The sequence below is a fragment of the Hemiscyllium ocellatum genome, chromosome 48 (genome assembly GCF_020745735.1).
Source record: "Hemiscyllium ocellatum isolate sHemOce1 chromosome 48, sHemOce1.pat.X.cur, whole genome shotgun sequence".
In the NCBI taxonomy this organism is placed as follows: Eukaryota; Metazoa; Chordata; class Chondrichthyes; order Orectolobiformes; family Hemiscylliidae; genus Hemiscyllium; species Hemiscyllium ocellatum.
Genome location: NC_083448.1, coordinates 9,390,407 through 9,410,981, shown reverse-complemented (window position 1 = coordinate 9,410,981; position 20,575 = coordinate 9,390,407). Strand labels below are relative to the sequence as shown.

At 39.5% G+C, this 20,575-nt stretch overlaps 1 protein-coding gene across 1 annotated transcript in view; it reads left to right on the top strand.

The window, feature by feature from the left end:
* golga7 (golgin A7) overlaps positions 1 to 18,630 on the top strand; it is a 30,791-nt gene extending 12,161 nt beyond the window's left edge. The window contains exons 3-6 of the mRNA XM_060856373.1: positions 966 to 1,118; positions 4,141 to 4,242; positions 11,364 to 11,428; positions 14,296 to 18,630. Coding sequence (XP_060712356.1) covers positions 966 to 1,118; positions 4,141 to 4,242; positions 11,364 to 11,411 — 303 coding nt within the window. The 3' untranslated portion in view covers positions 11,412 to 11,428; positions 14,296 to 18,630. The remainder of the gene's footprint in view (positions 1 to 965; positions 1,119 to 4,140; positions 4,243 to 11,363; positions 11,429 to 14,295) is intronic.
* The last annotated feature ends 1,945 nt before the right edge of the window (positions 18,631 to 20,575 follow it).

Genomic DNA, 20,575 nt, shown 5'->3' with positions numbered 1-20,575 from the left:
TCACTTGTGTGCAAACAGGAATATTTTTCGCAGCTGCATGAAATACTATTTGGGGAAACTGATCCCTCTCTAGTAAGGATCATTCTTAGCATACCTTGCTTTCTGTTAATAGTAAAATCAAATGGCAATATTTGGTGCTGTTGCCTTCTGCCAGCTCCTAAACAAAGTAGTTATGCCACAAAGTACAATTTAGACAATTCTAGGCTCTCCTACTCACTCGTTAGTCCCCACAGGCTACAGAGGTGGGTGTGGACACAGTAGGTTCAGGATAGCTCTCAACTCTTAACACAGTCTTACTATAGCAAACTGAATGAATAATTTAGGAAGTAGTGGGGGGAAAATTTGGAATGAATAGTGCTTCGTCAGGGTCAATATTTTTGGTTCAGGGTCGTAAGTGCCTTGGTTCCCTGTGTTTATAGTGCTGAATTGATTTTTTTTAAAAAATTCTGCTTTATAAGGTCTGACACTGGATGGTGAAATCGGCTTTGATAATATTGACAGAATGAGCTGGCATATTAATACCAATCTCTCACCATCTGAACATTTCTGTTTACACGTGGGTCTTCTGCTGTGTGCTCGTGGTACTTTCAAAGGCTGCTTCACTTGGTTCTCTGGTCACAGATGTGGGGCTAGTTGTGAGTCTGCAATGTGAGCTTTTTCCCAAATGCTGGTAATCATCCAGTCTTGTAGAAGTGAGAATTACGCACGCGCGCACACAATGCTTCCTGTATCATGAGAAAAATCGGCTGTACTTGGTTGATTTTTCCTGATTATTTTCTTTGTGATGGATTTGGCAATAAGGGTTTTGGTTCTGGTTTTACTTGTGAGGTAAATTCTGAGGGAGAAACCTGTGAACTCCACTTCATCTGCATCAGTTTCCAGCCTGTTATGGAGCTGAGCTTGAATAAAAGTTGCCTTTATCATATTGCATATGATCTTTCATGTAAACACTGTCATCTCCACAGATTGATCGGCAGCAGTTTGAAGAAACCATCAGGGTACTAAACAACCTTTATGCAGAGGCTGAGAAGGTTGGGGGACAGTCCTATGTGGAGGGCTGTTTGGCATGCTTGACTGCGTACACCATCTTCTTGTGCATGGAGACACATTACGAGAAGGTGAGTAGATTTTCAGCATAGCTCCACAAAAAGATAAGACTGCTTCCAGCAAATTACAGTACTTTACTCCTCCAATTTATATGACAAGAATGGAGTTGTAATCTAGAACCTTTTATTTTGACATTCCAACATCCAGTTATGGTTGTAGTACATACTGGAAATGTCAGTGATCCTTAAAATATTGGCTGCAATGATGGATGGTGGAAAGAGAGGCGAGCAATCTCAAAGACTTGAATTCTCTCCTATTTGATCCAGTTATAAGGTTTGATTTGATGTATTATTGTCACATGTACGATGAGATAGTGTAAAGTATTGTTCTGTGTGCTAACCAGACAAGTCATACTGTACAGGGTTAAACAATAGAATGTGGAATATAGTGTTAACAGCTGCAGAGGAAGTGCAGCGAAAGATGAACTCCAACAGAGTTGGCTTCTTTACTGAGGCAATGGAAAGTGTAGGCAGACAGTGGAAGGAAGGTTAGTTTACATGATGGATTGGGCAGCAAATATAAATCTAATTTCTTACGATCATGGGCAGAGCACTTAGCATATCATGCTGCGATGCATCGAGATGGGATGCTTTCCAAGGTGCATCTGTTAAAATGGTAAGAGTCCTGGGTCAGGATAGATGGTTTGTGATATTAACTCATAGGAACTTGAAGCTCTTGACCACCTCCACCTCAACACCATCGATACGGACAGGAACATGTCCTCCACTCTGCTTTCTGTAGTCGATGACCAGCTCCTTAGTTTTCCTAACATTGAGGTAGAGATTGGTGTCTTGTCAAAATGCTACTAAGCCGTCTTTCTCTTTCGTGTACTCTGTCTCATCATTGTTTGAAATATAATTGCATGTGTTCTTGGTGTCATGGATTGCGTTTTTAATTTATTCAGTATATTCATCAAAATATTCTAATTCTGCACTTGGAAAATATTTAGGTTGCATTGTGCATGTATCAAGTCCACTTGCCCCATGGCATTGATTGTAGAGGTTGTAAGGTCAGATGATAAGATATGTTTCATGCCTGGAATGCAGAGCCACCAGTATTTTTTTAAATTATTGAATAAGCAGCTTATCAAAGCAGTGTTCCTGTCAGAAAACTGCTGTATCAGGTCTACATTTTTTCAAAACCTACTGTTTACACGAGAGGTGGTTGTGTAATAATATTACAGCCTTATCATTAATTGAGTTGACTGAAAACTGGGTCACTTCCAACTTGTGCTTTTCAAAATAAATTTGATAAGGTGTAAGTATATGTTGAATTTATTTGCATTTATGAAAAGAGAACAAAAAATAGAGATTACATTTGGTTGCAGACCAAAAACAATCGCCAGTCTGATCGCTGCAGATTCTGCCTAATCTGCTGCAGGTTTTCTCTCCTTGCAATATAGTTCTAGTGTTTGTGTTTTCTATCATCTGTTGTTCACCGACCCTTCTGGTTGTGCTCCAAGACAGTGGCTTGTTTGTTGTGTTAACTTCACATGGTGTGGGTCAGTGGTACTAAAATAGCTGTTTAAGAACTTCTGGGCACGCTTTGTTGCATCAGTTTGTTGGATGGTCTGTGACTGTGGTCCGGGCCTTGAACAAAGCCTTTGCATGCAGTTTTCAAGTGCATTCAGTAGTTGAAATATTCTATTCTTGTATGTGAAACCGGTTCACATTCTAGTGCTCAAAAAAAACCTCTCTTGTCCCTCAGTTTACTGGTTATCATGCAAGTTTTGTTTTTCCCAGAAAATGTAACGTTAGTTACTGAAGCATTTCTTTTTATAATGGGAAATCTATGGAAATTGTCTTTTTCTAAAATTTCTGGTTCATGATGGAAAATAAGTTTTCCACTGTTATTGGAAAATTATTGGGAATGCTGCAGCTCTTGACTGATGGTACTCATCTCCTATTATGTGAAATGATATGCAGGATCTTAATAGGAGATGCAGATTCCCTTTATCAGCTGGTGAGTGTGTACAGGGCATAATCTTCTCCGAGAATATCACAAATTGATTTTGAAAAATGGTCCAGCTTCTACCATTTTAAAGATAGCTCAGTAGTTAGCGTTGCTGCTTCATAGTGCCAGAGAGCCAGGTTTGGTTTCACCCTTGGGTAACTGTCTGTGTGAAGTTTACATGTTCTCCCTGTGTCTGTGTCGATTTCCTTCCACAGTGCAAAGATGTGCAGTTAGGTGGATTGGACATGCTAAATTGTCCATGGTGTCCTGGAATATGCAGGTGAGGTAGATTAGCCATGGGAAGTGCAGGGTTACAGGGATGGGTGTGGGTCTGGGTGGGAGGCGTATCGGAGGGTTGGTGAGGACATGATGGACCGATTGGCCTGCTTTCACACCAGAATTTCTACAATTCTGTTTCACTTTTGACACATCTAGGATATGGAGGAGAGTTGAAAGAAATTGATACTGTTGCTTTTCTATCATTTGCTGTCCATCACTACTTCACCAGTGAAGAGATAATAAAGTTTAAACGTTTGCTGTGAATGCTTGGTCCATTAGCCCCACCTTTTGTATCCATCATTTCTAAAATAAATGGGTTAAATTAGTTGATTTGTGTAGTCCTTTATATTTTGTGTTTGATGATAGAGCTGGACCACAAAAGAAAATCACTTTTTTTTTTGAGCAAATGATTGGACATAGAATGTGCAACAGGATTTGTATTAAGCAGTTTTCTTTCTTCCTTCACCTGATGCTGTCCTCTGCTGGGAACCCGATTCTAGTTTTTGCATTTTCCCAATCCTGAACAATTTGAGAGAACATCACTCCTGATTGTTTTAGTCTTTAGTTCCCAATGCTTTTGCTATTGCCTTCTCAAGGGACTTGAAGATGAGCAACAGTTACTAGCTTGACAGCAAAACCCACGTTTCATGAAAGAATTAATAAAAATGTCAGTAGTTGCAGTTGTGTTGCATGGTCACTTTTGTTTGGTCATTCATTGTGCTTATAGAGATCTATGTGAATAAATCAATTCTGGACATCGGCCCTCTAATATGTTATCACCGCTTTTGATTTTGACTGCAGGTGTTGAAAAAGATTGCCAAATACATCCAGGAACAGAATGAGAAGACTTATGCTCCACGAGGCCTCGTTATAGTCGATCCAATTGAAAGAGGATTGAGAGTTGTATCCTTTTTGCTTTCTCTGGTTTCACGTCTCCCGTTTTTCAATCCATCTGCTTAGCTGCTTTGCATGCTGCCCATCTTCTTCACGTAGCCATATATGAAGAGACTTCAAGACTTCATAATATTTTTGTGGAGGTGTTGGACTGGAGTGGACAAAGTTAAAAATCTCCCAACACTAGGTTATAGTCCATCAGGTTTATTTGGAAGTACCAGCTTTCGGAGCGCTGTTCCTTCTTCAGCTAGCTGTGGAGCAGAATGATAAGACACAGAATTTAAAGCAAAAGATCAGTGTCACGCAACGAATATGATATATTGAACAAACATAGATTGCTGTTAAGTCTCCCATCTTTAGAATGGATTCCAGGTTTCAGTTCATTATTGTGTAAATCCCAGAACTACTTCGAAGTCACATTCTCAAGATAACTTAAGGTTTTACAAAAAAATAAGTGACCTCTCAGCTCAGACAATGCATCAAAAACATGAGGTTAGAGTCTGTCTGTATCCCAATGTTGAGTCGGACTGGTTCTATTTCTAAAGTAGGAATTTATAAAATGTTACATGGATAGACTGCCTGCAGATTGTGTGTTTTTTGACCAAAATAGAATGCGCAATTACAATTCTGCAAATGCAAATTTATCCTATAGACTTGTACCTGATGAGGGATCAGCGCTGTAAAAGCTATACAGAACAACCTCGATTATCTGAAATAGACGGGCGGAGAGTATTTTCTTCAGAACTGAGAGTTTGATCACGGATTGTTCAGGAAATGGATAGCATTTTTACAGGACCTTGAGATCTTGTTCAGATAATTGGGGTTTTACTGTACTTCCAAATAAACCTGTTGGACTATAATCTGGTGTTGTGTGATTTTTAGCTTCATAATATTGTAACAAAGCTGCCTCCAGCATGTTGTGAACTCAAAAATATTGCCTCTCCTGCTGTAATTTTAACTTCAGTTCAAGCGTTCTACTCCGTCTTGAACGTGATCTGGAGAAAGTTGAAAGTTTTCTTCTGAAAATCATCTCTAGAATTTTGTGAATACAGAATGTATCTGGTTTTGTTATTTCAGCAGTTCAAAAGTCATGTTAATTGCTCCAAATCTTATTTTCCCCAGTTGAACCCCTGTGCATTAGTTACTGTTTTCTTGAGAGAGCAGATGAACACCCTGCTTGATCCACCTCGCTATTGTGGAGTGTGCTGTCTGCCCAGCTTAAATAGTCTTTGGTTAATGACCAGTCATCTAATGATCAAATTTTAGCCTTTTAACACTGAGATGTGAAAAATATGTTCACTCAGAGTGTTATGGATCTTTGAAAATATATTGCAGTATATTCAAAATGGGAATTGTCCCAAATTTGTAATCATTGGGAAAGTGGAATTGAGGTGGTAGTTTAGTTACTGAATGTTAACGGTTTGAGGGACTGATCCTGTTTCTTGTGGACATTAAGGTGCTTTTGTTCTTGTCTTGGATTTTCTTTCTTTATCTTTTCTGGGATGTGGGCATTGATTTCATGGCTGACTATTGTTGCCCATTCCAAATTGTCCTTGAACTGAATGGTCTGCTTGGCCACTCACTTGCTGTGGTCCTGGCATCACAGGGTAAGAATGACAGCTTTGCTTCCCTGAAGGACATGTGTGAGAACCAAGTGGAGTTCAACTCCTGTCACTGGTGGTTCTGTGATCACCCTCACTGAGACGATTTAAATTCCACCAGCCCCATGACCACAAAGAATGACCCTGGGTCTCCGCATTACTGACCCAAACATTGACACTCAGTTGCCACATCCTGCATTGCAGAACAACAGTTTGAATGTTTTGGAGAATATAAAGAAACTGCTCCTGTTTCTTCCTTTCTTTCTTGGTTTCACTAAGCTCAGCCTTCAGTAAACTCGTTTATTTGTACCCTTCAGTGACCTACATGCCAAGGTATAAAGTGTCTCTCTGAAAGGAGAGAAACTTCATCTTATGTTTGTCAAGTTCATTGAAGTGACAAAGCACGGCTGTAAAAATTTGGCACGTATTGAAGCAATTGTACGCGAAAATCCCTGGCTACTCTGTTTTTAACCACTGTTGAAGTTTTTTGTGAAAGATTAATTTGGGAATCTAAGTCGATTACTTTGTTGGCACCCTGTAAGTAATAAGTTATCAAATTCCTTTCAATGTGCCTGAATACAATGACCTATTTATAAGTTAAAGCTCAGTCAGACCACCTGCTACAATGACAAGCAGTCTTGGTGTGATAAGTGGTCAGAAACTTATCGAAGCATTTGTCTGGTTTGATCACTTGAACTGTGAGAGTCCTTCTGGTAAATGTGATGGAAAAACGATCAACCTCAATTATAAAATTAGCAATAGTTGTGCTAAATGTATGTGTACTCATGATAATAAGTGGAATATACCGTAGTCTTGTGTGAATGTTGGCTTCCTGTCTGGGAATTTCATGATGCCCTGCTTTGATTAAGCGAGTGGTAAAGCATAGCTATCTGCAATTGCTCTTCTGAACTGAATTTAAGCCCTCTTGAGGTTTCTGAATCGATTGTTAGACAGAGTCGCATCATTAAGTACCACAGGAGATCTCAGCAGGTCGTCTGTATTCCATGATCTGCAATGTCATTGGGTGATTCCTGATTAAAATGTAAGTTTTGTGCTAAGCCCCCCCCCCCATGGTGCCTGATTTTTACCATGTATTGTTTCTCGAACATTGTTGTCCATCCTCTTGATGGATATTAATTCAGAGTGGCACTCGTCTCTCATGGATGCGGGTGTATTCGTGCAATGCTGGGATTCTGGGACTCAGCCTGAGTTAAAAATGATCATGTAGTTCAGTGACAGGGCTCACTGCTATTGCTGTCAGATGAAACGTCGTGCAAGAAGTTTAGACCCCACTGGGATTCAGTAATAATTGAATTGTACTTGACTCAACGTAATGTTTTAAAACTCTGCCAGGAAATCCTACAACGCTAAAGAAAGCAGAAAAGCCATTATGAAATTCAGTTGTCTATTTTGGTGCTGACAATCTTAATGAAAACAATCAGTCATTTTCTCAGAGCTTGTGCCATCTGTGTCACGTTATCATTATAGTAAAAAGAAGCACAGAGATGAGCACTTTTATGCTGATGTATGATTTCCATGTTTAGATTGAAGAGGCAATTGTCTACAGTGTGTGAATGGACTGCCTTTGTACTACAAAAGGAACACCGTGTTAGAGGGATGGAACTCACTGTCATTTTCTGTCATACCCCACAGTGAGTTTTAGGGAAGAGTTCCTCAGGTACAAGCAAGTGTGACTTGTTTTGGCCTCCATCTGAAGAGCAGCGTTGTTTTTAAAATTGTACCTTTGCTTCATTCATGTTCCAAAGGTAACTTTAAAAACCTGAGAACATAATAAAAAATTAACCTTTTTTTTGGAATTCCTTGGTTTGAAAGTGTTCACGCACTGCAATGAAACTACTTATTAACTTATTGCTCCTTTCCTGAAGAAGGATTTTCTCTTTGAGACCCCTTTCTTTTGATATGAAATAAGGACGTGGGTAGAAATTAAGGCATGAAACCAAAGGAATGGTTGAAGAGAGGTTTCTGAGTGAGGGGGGGCATCACTCTTTGATTTCTGAGTTGCAGGGTCTTCGCGTGGTTGTAGATAAGAGCTTCCCATTCACTAACTTTGAAAAGCAAATTGCTGCCCCCTGTGCTCAACTCTCAAAAAAAACTCTCTTGTGGGGATGATTACTGAAACTCTGGACTTCTGTGAAGTTGCTAGCAAGTCTTCTGGATGTTTCTCAAATAACCATTTTTTGTCCTGTATGTTAACATAAGACTGTTAAGTCTGATTGTCTTCAGAAAGTTCGTACTCATTTACTTTGTCTGCTGCAGTGAAGCCTCGGTTGTGATCAGCCCAGTGGACCTTTCGTAAGCTCTGTAGTTCAGGAATGTTCAATTCTCAGACTTATCCTCTGAGAATCTAGGTTAGTCGTTTTTTTTTTTTGTAAATGGCAGATTTTTGTAAGTGGTTTTAAATATTGTTGGTGAAATGGACTTGTTGCATTTACTATGGTTAGTTACCTCTGCAGCCCCTGCTGGTCTTGTTGAGATATGCCAATTACTTATGGCAATGTGCCTGTAACTACAGGGATTTTAATTTCAATTTTCTTGGACTTGAATTAGACACGGTTAGAAAAGTGACTGAAGCAATTGGATCATCTTGTGGTTTAGATTCAAATGTTTGCCTTATGCTGTCAGAATATGAAAATGTGTTGTATGTGCGTGTGTATGTCACACAGATGTTAGCACAGGCTGATTGATGCTTGGGACACATTCAACACATTGTATTTATTTAATATTTAACTAAAATACCACAGCAATTTCATGGTCTCTGCTCTTTCACTTGGTGTGTTTTGAGTTATGGGCGTGTACAGCACAACGGATACAGGAGGAATGAGAAACTAGCTGAAAAGCTGAGCAATTTGCAAGAAGAACCTCTTGAGGGTAATGGGCTGATGTAATTGATGGTGGCATTTTATTGATGTAGGTGCGTTTCATAAAAATGGGAGAGCTTTGCACCTCGGGCATTCAGGTCTCAACTTTGCTTGAATTGTGATCAGCTGTCAATGGAAGTGGGGAAAAAAGTACCCTTCCTTTCGTTTAGATTGTTAGCCATGGCTTGGTAGGTCACAGTTTTGCTTGAGTTAGAAGATCCAGGGATTTGGGAATTTCAATGCTGCATTGTCAGAGGTGTCAGTTTTCAAAAGGGAGGTCCCGTCTGTTCCTACTTCAAAACTAAACAAAATGAAATGGACCCATTTAAAACGGCCTTCCTGGTGTCCAGGCCTAAATTCATCCCTACAATAGCAGCTAGAAAAGAAATGATCTGGTCCTTAATACAATGTTATTTTGGGACTTGATTTGGTGCAAATTGACTGATGTTTATCCAGCATTACAAAAGTTTGAAGAACTTAAAAAAAATATGGTTGTGAAGTGTTTGAGTTTGTGGAAAGAGTACCATCTAAATGCCTGTGTTGTTCTTGAATTTGATGTGTTGTAGAAGGCTTTACATGCTATTCTTTTGCACTTTAATTATATCATTAGGAACCCAGTTTCGTCTCTGGTTGACAGTGAGGTAACTAATGCGGAAAGGCTGAATGGAGAAGAGAAATTCACACTTGGTTTAGGTTTTTTTTTATTGGAATAAGTTCATCTGATTTTTCTTCTGCATGTGTTGTCTCCCTTAGAGTCTTAAGGTCATGTTGGAGATTTTGATTAGGTTGCTTTTGTGCACACCAAATGTAAAATCAATCAGAATTGGTGTCACATTTGACCCTTCCACCTCATTACACTGCTGCAAAATCTGTACCATTCCAAGATGCAAAACCTAAAGCTCAACTTGATGCTCACAAGTTTAATGACTGCTTATCATTGCAAGTTGTGTACATGGTGAGCTAAATCCCTTGGCTTGTGAATAATTTCTGATGTCTCACCAATTAGGAAAATTGTTGACCTTGCGTTTATTGATTGAAAGATCTTGCCATTTTTCTCAAATGCCATTGTTTCATCCACTCAGTTAGTCTGCCTGTTTTCCATTGTGACCTAATGCTTTTATCAGCACAACTTAAAAGGCAAGTTCAGAGGCAATTGTCTGCAGACTTTAAAAAGTGATGATATATCCTTTGAGTTAGTTTTGTTCTGCATCTGGAGTTAATTGTGTTTGCACAGGTTTGGAGAGGGTTAGTACATGTTTCTTGCTAGAAGCTTAAGTTTACGAGTATCTCCTTACCTGAAACTACCTAATTTTGTGTCCGTTGACTTCACTTATTTGCTCTTAGTCATGCTCATTTTAAAGCAGATTTGTGAGCATCTGTAGAGTGACACCAGAATTCAAGTTTTACCTTGTGGACAGTGTTTGGTTTGAAATATGATCTCTCTCCTCCTCGCTCTGTCTCTCCTCCTCGCTGTCATAACTTCTGTAGTTGTGTGTTTGTTGGCTTTATTTCTATCTGCAGTGAAGAGCACAGGATTTTGTCAGTTACTTTGGCCTAACCACATGGGTTACCCACTATTTGCAGCTGTCAGTAAGAAGCATACAAATGCAAAACTGCTTAGGAAATCAGACTCGACTTGGGGCTCTTTCTCTTAATCGGTACATTCTACAGCCAACTGAGCAGTTGGATATTTACTAATCAGTCTTTTCACAGAGATTATGACACACCACTGGATCATGTGGGAGTTGAACCCAGTCTTCCTGGTTCAGAGCTAGGGAGACTACCACAGTGCTACAAGAGCGAGGAGGAGATGCATTCTGCATCTGGTATTCCCAGGCAGTCTCATATTTACTGGCTTTTTTAAGTTTGTGAAAAAAGCATAATTGAATCAATTATAATTTTCTGGGTAAAGTTTTGTTGACATCCAAATTTTATTTTTGAATGTCTGTTGTCCTTCAATATTTGAAAAATGCTTGATAATCTGAAGAATCGCACTCTGCAGGAAATGTCTGTGGTCACAGTTACACTAATTTATGTGGAGTGCATTTATTTGTTAGCATTTCACTTTTGCCAACCTGTTGAGGTACTGAATGAATTGGCAGGTAGTTCACCTTGTATCTGCAGTCCTTGATGCTTCATTCAAATGGTTTTTCTGTTTGGATCAATGGGGAATTCCATTGTCAAAGACTTCAGTCCTCACCCAGCATCCTCAAGTGATCATTGTCATTGTTAGGGCCCTGGGATGTTTTTTGTGTTCTTGCTGAGAAAGTATTGAAACTGCACCTAATCATTGATCAGGCACTGAATTGCTGATTTGTATCATTAACACTTAATTGGTGCACATAACTTCTGAGAGCGGAGAATAGATTCGGCCGTTCTTTAAATCAATTATCCTTATCATTTATGTTTTAGGGAGGTAGCAAGCAATTAGTTGTCTTTTGAGGTCTGTGGTTAGGACAAGTAGAAAAGCTAGAATTATGGTCTGAACCAGGGCTAGCATATACTGATTAAATGACAAAGTTCATTCATATCTTTACCAACAAATTGTCATGTGTTTATGTATTTACACAAATGTCTGCAAAGGAAATGTGTTACACCATGTCAGAGATGCTTTGAATTGCATGTTTTGTACTTAACTCTGATTCGACAGATTGAGATCTCCATTTATGAAGACAGAAATTTCAGCAGTGGAAGATGATGTGCAGAGAAGCTAAGGTATGAACTTGCTGGACTGTGGTCACATCTCTGTCTGAAGCAGCAACACGTAGGATACTAATTTCTCATTAAAGATCCCGGAAGCTCCATGATCATGGAACATTGCCAACATCAACCTGTCATTTCATGATCAAATATGGAGTATCTCTCCCACGGATTTTTGAAAAGCCACTTGATATAGTATAGAAGCGATACAAAACAGAATCCGTTTCGTTTCATCTGTTGTCAAATTCCATTTATCTTGATTGTTATAAATTGTTCAGGCTGGTAATTAGGGGGAAGAAAAGCAAGCGTCTTCAGTGTACAACAGTGAAAAGAAAAATTCAAGTACTTAAAATGTGCCTCAATGAGATGAGATTTCACACTAGCTTCGATCTACAATATAGAACCTGTACCCTGTTTGAAATCTGAATGACCAGAAATTTGGATTTCTATACCCAAACCACTTTTGAGTTTAATAAAGTGATAGATACAAGCAGTATTTGCCTATTGTCTCTCAACTTCAGTTTTTCTATGGGCAAGTAAACACATGTTCTTTTTGTTTACTCATATTTCTGCTTCCTTCTCCCCAGTGTTCAACCTTAGCCCCCAGAATCAGAAGGGCATACTCTGCTGCTGGCAGTGTCATTTTTGTGACCCCTGAATGACACAGCTTAGATGTTTGTGTTGTGGTGCTGTGAAATCAGTCACTGATCACATTTTGGAATCTCAAAAGCCCATGTTACTGTGTGAGATGCCAGGCTTGTAGCCCATCAGCTTGTGCTGGGTTGGTGATTGGGTCTTGGAATTATAAAGTTTATTTTAAGCAAGAATCGAAGTTGCTGGAAAGGCTCAGCTGGTCTGGCAGCATCTGCAAAGTGAAATCAGAGTTAACGTTTCGGGTCTGAGGAAGGGTCACCGGACCAGAAACGTTAACTCTGATTTCTCTTCACAGATGCTGCTGGATCTGCCGAGCTTTTCCAGCAACTTCAGTTCTAGTTTCTGATCTAGAGCATCTGCAGTTTATAAGGTTAATTTTAAGACTGGTGAAATCCTGTTGCAGCTCCATTCTCCAAGATTATTAGTTCACGTGCCTTGGGGATCTTTGTGTCCAACTGTCAGGTGCACTACTTGGCCTTCTGTTTAGGTTGAGGCTGGGCTTGGGGGAATCTGTATAGCCTGAAGCTTGGAAGTAGCATTGAATGTTGATGCAGACCTTTTCCATGAAAGGATTTGATGTATGGTGATAAGATGAGGGATTGAGGGAAGAGACATGGAGTACAAAAGTGTTTTATGGAAAAAACTTGTAGAGATGCATCAGATGTGCTTTCGCCCTATTCGCACATAGGCAGAGAAAGCGATTAGCACACCTGCAGAACATGAATTCCTTTGCGTGCTGCTTTTAAATTTGTTTTAAGTTGCAGCTGGCTCCGTAATATTTTCTCATGTGTTGCAATGACTCAGTTTAACACCACTAATTCTGTCTAATCTGTTTTCAGCGTGATTGTGTTGAAGTCTGCTGTTCTAGGTTTTTCTTAACATTCAGCCCACTCACTGTTCCATTGTTTGATTTGGAAGTGTATTCACAGGGACTTTAGACTGCTTCACCAAGTGCTGATATATCCTTCTGATAGTTTGGCTCAGCAACACAGTGAGATTTGCAAACGTGATTAAGTAATTACATTTATACAGGGTATGAAAAGGTGGCTCCTTGTTTTACAAGCATTGCTTAATGGGTTTGTGCATTGCGCTTTGAACAAATTATGATTTGTGCCTGCATTTCGCAGAAACTTGGACTTAGTTTCACAGGGTAATTACAGATGAGTAAGGCCCTTCATTGCTTTGCTATTCCATTCAGAAAAATGTATGGATATTTTATTCTCTTTCATCGAATACACAACACAGAAAAGAGCCACTTAGCCCAACAGTTCCTGCGAGCATTGATACTCTACCCTACCCAGAAGGATATTGCAGCTATTGATCATGTGTTTTGGGATTAACTCTGTTGGAAAAAGGAAAATAATGACAGGCTGACAATCACCAGTTGCACCATCAGTATAAGTGTTCCGTTTGAATCACCAAAATGGCCAACTTCAATTTTTCTTTTACTGTCTTGAATGCACAAACTTACACCATGCTTTTTAAATGGACTTAATCTGTTTTTAGAAAGCAAAGCTCCCTCCAAAATGAAGTGGCTAGCATCTAAATTGAATTACAAATGCTCTCCTTTTACTCCAAAATAGACATAATCATGCAACACAATCCAACAAACTGTGCAGAGATGACCTTTTGCTTATAATAAATGATTGGATGAAAACTCATAACCCACTGTGTTTCTTGTTGACAAAGTCAGATTACTGACACCGATAGACAGATGGGGAGGATCTTTGGCTTGGATGAAAATCAAGCTGGGCCCAAGATTTGGAAACTTGTCATAGTTCAACACTGTCATATTTCCAAGTCTGCGAAGAGGGTTCTGGATTTTCTTCCTTTATGCTTACCTAGTTTTCTGAACACCCAAATCAAATCCAGAAAGGATTGCTAAACAACCATCAGCAGAGAGATCCCCATAATCTGTTCAAAAGACAGCTTTTGCAGAAGTTCAGTCAAATCATCTCTTGTCTCCTGAAAAGACTTGTTTTTCTTTTTCCAAAGTAGTTTGATTTTATGTAATCAGCAAGTTGATCATAGCACACATTAAGGTGTTGACTTCATTTCCAAGAAATAGTGATTTAAAGATCTTTCTTTAATCCAAAGTGTCCAAATAGCTCAGTTTCTTCCACTTATTAATCTAGTCCATGCATATTACTCCTCACCATGGACCAGAATTGTGTTATGATGTTCAGGCAAATTCTAATAAATTTCATTTTATTTTGTTTTATTTACAGTGGGACCAAGGCTGTAAAGGATACAGGCCAATTCTGCTGGGTATCATTTCTGTACCAAACAAGTACCCTACCTCGTCTCTGGACTATCATTCCACAAACTCTTGAGGACCTTGGTGCCACTTTAAACATTGGATGTTTTGTAATCTGCTGTATCCTCAAATAATGTATGCTATGTGAGGGGTAGGTGGGGGTAAGCAACTAACTATTGTGATCAAATTAGTATTTTCTTTCTGAAATGTTTTCTTCAAAAAAAATCAAAAGAATTTCTAAATTAACATCACTAGAAGACCACAAGAAAGAGTTGAAGGAAATGTTTAGAGGTATATGGTCATGATACTCTCTGGGAGCATAAGTTAATTGCTGTCAGAAGCCTTGGATATTTTTCCAGGACGAATTGAAGATGCTTTTGTTTCTTGCTGTGTTGGGACAAGTGAATGTGCCAGCACAATACATTTAGCCCTAAGAGTACTGGAGATTTTTGATGCCTAAATCAAAACTCTCATTTGGTTTACCTGATGTTTAATTCCACCAAGCTATGTCCAATTGGCTTGATAGACAGTGTCACTGCCATGTATATCATGCTGTCAAATCTAGGAGGTCTCGGGATATCTGGGGAGTTGCAGCTGAGGCTTCAGTAGGGGCAGAAAGCAGTATCCAATGTTAGTTGGTTTGGATTCCTGGATCTCTGTCCCTGATGGACCTGCTTGTCCAAGTTTTGGATCAGATCAGGTTAATTTGAGAGATGATGAAAGCCTTGCAACATTTAGCAACTGAGCTCAGTGATCCTATGGTTGAGCGTGAGGTGAAGCCTGCTGAGAAGTGCACGGAACAGACTGAAGACAGCAGCAAGTGAAAGAAGGTGCCTTATACGATTGGGGAAAAAAAAAAGAGAATTTGGGTTACTTCAGGATATTTGTAACAGTACGTTGTTCAGTCCAAGTAGAAACTGGGAAGGAGCATGCTTTAAAACAGCGAAGACAATAAAAGTATTCAAGCAGCATCCCAACTACAAATATAAAATGTTCAGCAATATCTTCAGTCACCAAAATCGTGTTGGCACAGACCCCAGTTGTGGTTTCTTTAGTGATGCATGCAATTCAGATTTTTAAAATAAAACATTCTGGGAGTGTTCTTAATATAAGATTCCATGTTGGCAAATGCTAGCGACACCACCACAAGGGGCTTTTGCATTACATGATTAGGTTGGCTGATATGGGTGCAGTGCTAGGAAAGTATGAGTTTACAGAGAAATAATGCTTTACTGACGATTTTCAAACTTGACTGTGTCTATGAAATGAAAAGTTGAAAGCTTTACTGCAGAAACAGACACTTTGGCAGCTCGAATTTTACTTTGCTGAGCAAGATATTTTGCTCCTCATGTCCCTGATCACCTCCCGACCACCATCGATCATGCTCATGGCCAAAACAACGAGGGATTCCAGCAGCAATTTGCAAGATCATCACAAAGTGGAGTTTTGCTGACCAAGGGCAGTCACAGAACCACACAGATGCATTTCAAAAATTTGAGAAAGGAGAATTCAGTACTCTTAGTGGTTAATAACTTCGCCGTGCACTGTCATTATGTGTAGCTTTTGGCTACTTGGGCTTATTTCCCAGGGTTCCCTTGTGGCTTTTGTAAGATTAGCTAATTTCCATGTTAGTGTCCTTGTGTTTCTCTTGCAATAAAATAATGTAGTATGTGACAATTTCAACAACTTCTAAATCTACTGAGTTTATAAACATTTGATATTAATGACTTTTTTTTAAACAGTCATTTAGGTTTTTCAGAGAATGTAAGAAGTGCGAAAATGTGAGTTGTGCTTTGTCACAAACCGAACTGTTCTGCGTCGTGCAGGCAGTTCTGAGCAGTTTTGCTGCTTGTTAGTGCATCTAAAGAAAAATACAAAGCCTGACCTTGATCCCGGGCAAATAATTTAAACAGAATCTGAGACAATTCGCTGTCAATCATGTCTGACACTAAATCTGACCTTGTATGACCTCAGGAGCGCAAAAGGGAAGAGGTTTGAGTTGTGCAGTGGAGTAGAACGAACAAAATGTTGACCTTTGTGGTTGCACAAACCTGCATTTCAATCCAGCTCAGACAGGCAGACTGGAGGTCTCTTCAGGGTGACTGTGAAGGGGAAGCTAGTTTGGTTGAGGGGGGATGGTGTGGATCTTGTTCCCAGTGGACACATGTCCACAGTACAAAACTGGCTGTAATTTGACTGGCACTAATTGGGCAATCTCACTCTGAGAGGCCACAGGCAGGGTCAGCAGAAATCAACAGGAGATTTTTGTTTAAAATTCTACAGGACTTTTCAATTTAACTCCCCATTGGTGTGTACTCTTTTTCACGTTCTTATTTTCAAAAATGTTATATAACCTAGTGAAAGAGCCAAAGCAGCCATTACTCACTGTGTTAATTATTTTTCCCACTAAATAATGATCTGGATTCAGTTTTGACTTTGTTTGAGCTTTTCATAACTTCCCAGGCATTTGATGATTGCTATGAATTATTTGCCCCAACCCTAACATGTTTTGACTCTGGAAATACTATTAACAAAAGTCTTATCAGGTTTTGTTATTTCATAAAATGGTTTAACTTAGGCTACTAGTGTTGGCTGGTGGAAAATTTGATCTTTGACAAAGTCTCGTCTTAGTGACGACCCAGAGGAGAGCGGAGGTGATGTGGGAAGTAGAAATCTCTGCACTACTTTGAGGATGATGGGACTTGGTTTGTGGCTAGTGTGTCAGAATGTTTTCATTACCTCAGCTTGGGAACTTGGGAAAATATATCTGGAAGACTAACTTTCCTCTACATAACTGATATCCCTTATGCTTTTAAACCTTCTTTATTACAAAAGAAAGTTCACTGAAAATAAAGTACAAACATCATGGCCGAATTGATGGCTCATTTGTATTTAGCCTGTTTATCCTGACACATCAATTTTTGAAAGATGGTGTTCCATAGGAGTTGAAGGCTGCGTGTCTTTGGGCACTTGTTTTAAGTCTTTGGGAGCATTTTCAGAAGTGCACAATCAAATAATGTGAAGCTTAGTTTTTGCATTTCTGACGTGCTTTGGTCTATTTATGTAAGCTAAATGGTGTAGCTGCCAGTGATAATATTGAATGTTGTTCACAGGAACCTTTACAAGTTATGGTGTTAATGTGTATCTACATTTAAAATTTACTACCCTCGAGTCATGGCTCTTCAATTAAAGAAAAGGCAAACTGTCTTTTAGGGAACCCAGAAGAATTGAAGCAGCTTGCAACTCATTCCATAAGTGACAGCAGCAAGCAGCAAAGATATTAAAACTGCATGCAGGATTTAATATGTCCGACGGGTCTGAAACCATACTGGCTTTGAAGAAGTCCAGAAATAGTTAACTTCACAGATATTTTTTCTGATCTTGTGGTGGTCTGGAAATTGAAACACATCTGACTTTAAACCTCTGTTCTGATTTCTGACTTCCTATTTTTGAGGATGTTAGCACTGTCTAGAATCTGTTGGGCTGCTCCTTATGGGAGAAAGGGCAATAAATTATTGCTTAGTCTTTTTTTTGAGAAATGGACCTTTTTTTTTAAAAGCTTGCTGTCTTGACCTGTTTGTGGGGCACACCTGAAACTTGTTTCCCAAGGAGGGGAGGTGACAATTACAGTTCCAGAAATAGGCCACTGTCAACTTGTGCTTCAGTTCAAGTGTAATCTTCACTTATGTTAACGTGGTAAGTTGACAGTACTTCAGTTTGAGTTACACAACCAAGCCAGATGTGCTGATTGCAGATTTTTATATCCATCGCGTGTACGAGTTGATGGGACTAATTCCTAGGAGCTTTTAATGGAAACCAATGTAAAATAGGGGAGCAATTTTCTTAAGTGCAGGTTCGATTTGAAGCCCTGATTCTAGGATGGTGGTTATAGAGGCAAGCCAATCAAGAGAGGAAGCTTTGGGGGTTTTGAAAGAAAGATTAGTGGACACCATTTTAACAGAAACAAGGAAGCAAAATCATATTTATTTATACAACATAATCCGTACGGATGCCCCTTCAGCTGGCATTGAATTTATACTGACGTGGAATAACTATGGTGTATGAAAATGCTCTGTCAAATCTTCGACACTTATTCAATGACTTGGGTAAAATTAGTGCAACACCTTCTGAAACCTACCATTATTCTAAGAATCTCTCTTTATATTGTGTGCTGTCTCTCAAATGTTTTGGAACCTATTTTATTACTGTATGCTGGAGTCAAACAAGCTGTTTTTAAAACCTGTCCTTTGATACAAATTCACGTGCTTGTTAATATTGTTTTTTTGTTTTCTATCTTTATTGATTAAAAGAAATAAAAAAGCTTCGACACAAAGAATGCTTCTTGTCACTTTCGCTGTTTCCCACAATTTTTTTTGATTTGGGGTTGGTGGTGAGGAAGATTACAACAAAAGCTCATTGCGTTTCCTTCAAACACTGCTTAGTTTCAATCTGGTGGTGGAGGGGTTTTTGCATCTACAGTTTCTTTTGAGACATGTTTGCCTCAGTGTTCAGGTCAATAATAAAGACACTATAGTACAAAGCAAAGGACTTAGAATGGCAACTGACTATACTGCAAGCTATGCACTGAGGAGTTTGTGTTAATTTCAATTCAATGTTTACTTAATGTGCACATCAATTTGCATCCTTTTTGAATTTTACCATATAGGTATGGTGCCCAACACTGGGTAGATCGAATGACCCAAAACAAATGCCTAAATATTGGTCTAACCTTGCATTTTGTGAATTTCATAACCACGTACACTTGTTGGATCTTGAATGACTTCTTAAATATTTGTTTCATTTTTCACAGCCTGTGCCTCCTGTTTTGTTTTTCATGAACTTTGGCCAGATGCATATATTTTCAATCTCACAAGATATAAGCAGCAAGAGTGTGTACCAAGATTTGCACAGCAAAAATATTGTACTAATCGTGGACATTTCATAATTTGTTTCTTTTGGCAACTTCCGAAATGCCAATTGTGCCTCTGCCTGAAAATGGGGAATGTCTGTATGGAGCAGCAACTTTTCAGTTGTTATCTGTGGTTGATGCTTTCACTCATTCTTTGGAGTCAGCAGTTTCAGCCCTACTTCAGACTTAGTCATAGAGATGTATAGCATGGAAACAGACTGTTCAGTCCAACCCGGCCATGCCGACCAGATATTCCAACCCAATCTAGTCCCATCTTCCAGCACGTGGCCCATATCCCTCCAAACCCTTCCTATTCATATACCCATCCACATGCCTTTTAAATGTTGCAATTGTACTAGCCTTCACCACTTCCTGTGGCAGCTTATTCCATACACATACCACCCTCTGCGTGAAAAGGTTGCTCCTTAGATCTCTTTTCTCCCTTTTCCCTCTCACCCTAAACCTATGCCCTCCAGTTCTGAACTCCCCGACCCCAGGGAAAAGACTTTGCCTATCTACCCTATCCATGCCCCTCATAATTTTGTAAACCTCTATAAGGTCACCTCTCAGCATCTCGCGTTCCAAGGAAAACAGCCCAGCCTGTTCAGCCTCTCCACATAGCTCAAATCCTCCAACCCTGGCAACATCCTTGTAAATCTTTTCTGAACCTTTCAAGTTTCACAACATCTTTCTGATAAGGAGGAGACCAGAATTGCTTGCAATATTCCAACAGTAGCCTAACCAATGTCCTATACAGTTGGAACATGACCTCCCGATTCCTGTACTCAATACTCTGACCAATAAAGGAAAGCATACCAAACACCACCTTCACTATCCTATCTACCTGCGACTCCACTTTCAAGGAGCTATGAACCTGTACTCCAAGGGCTCTTTGTTCAGCAACACTCACCAGGACCATGAAGTGTATAAGTCTTGCTAAGGTTTGCTTTTCCAAAATGCAGCACCTTTCATTTATCTGAATTAAACTCCATCTGCCAATTCTCAGCCCATTAGCCCTTCTGATCACGATCCTGTTGTAATCGGAGGTCACCTTCTTCACTGTCCACCACACCTCCAATTTTGGTGTCATCTGCAAACTTACTGACACTACCTCTTATGCTCGCATCCAAATCATTTATGTAAATTATGAAAAGTAGTGGACCCAGCACCAATCCTTGTGGCCCTCCACTGGTCACAAGCCTCCAGTCTGAAAAACAATCCTCACCACCACCCTCTGTCTCCTTTGAGCCAGTTCTGTATCCAAATGGCTAATTCTCTTTATTCCGTGAGACCTAACCTTGCGAACCGGTCTCCCATGGGGAACCTTGTTGAATGCCTTATT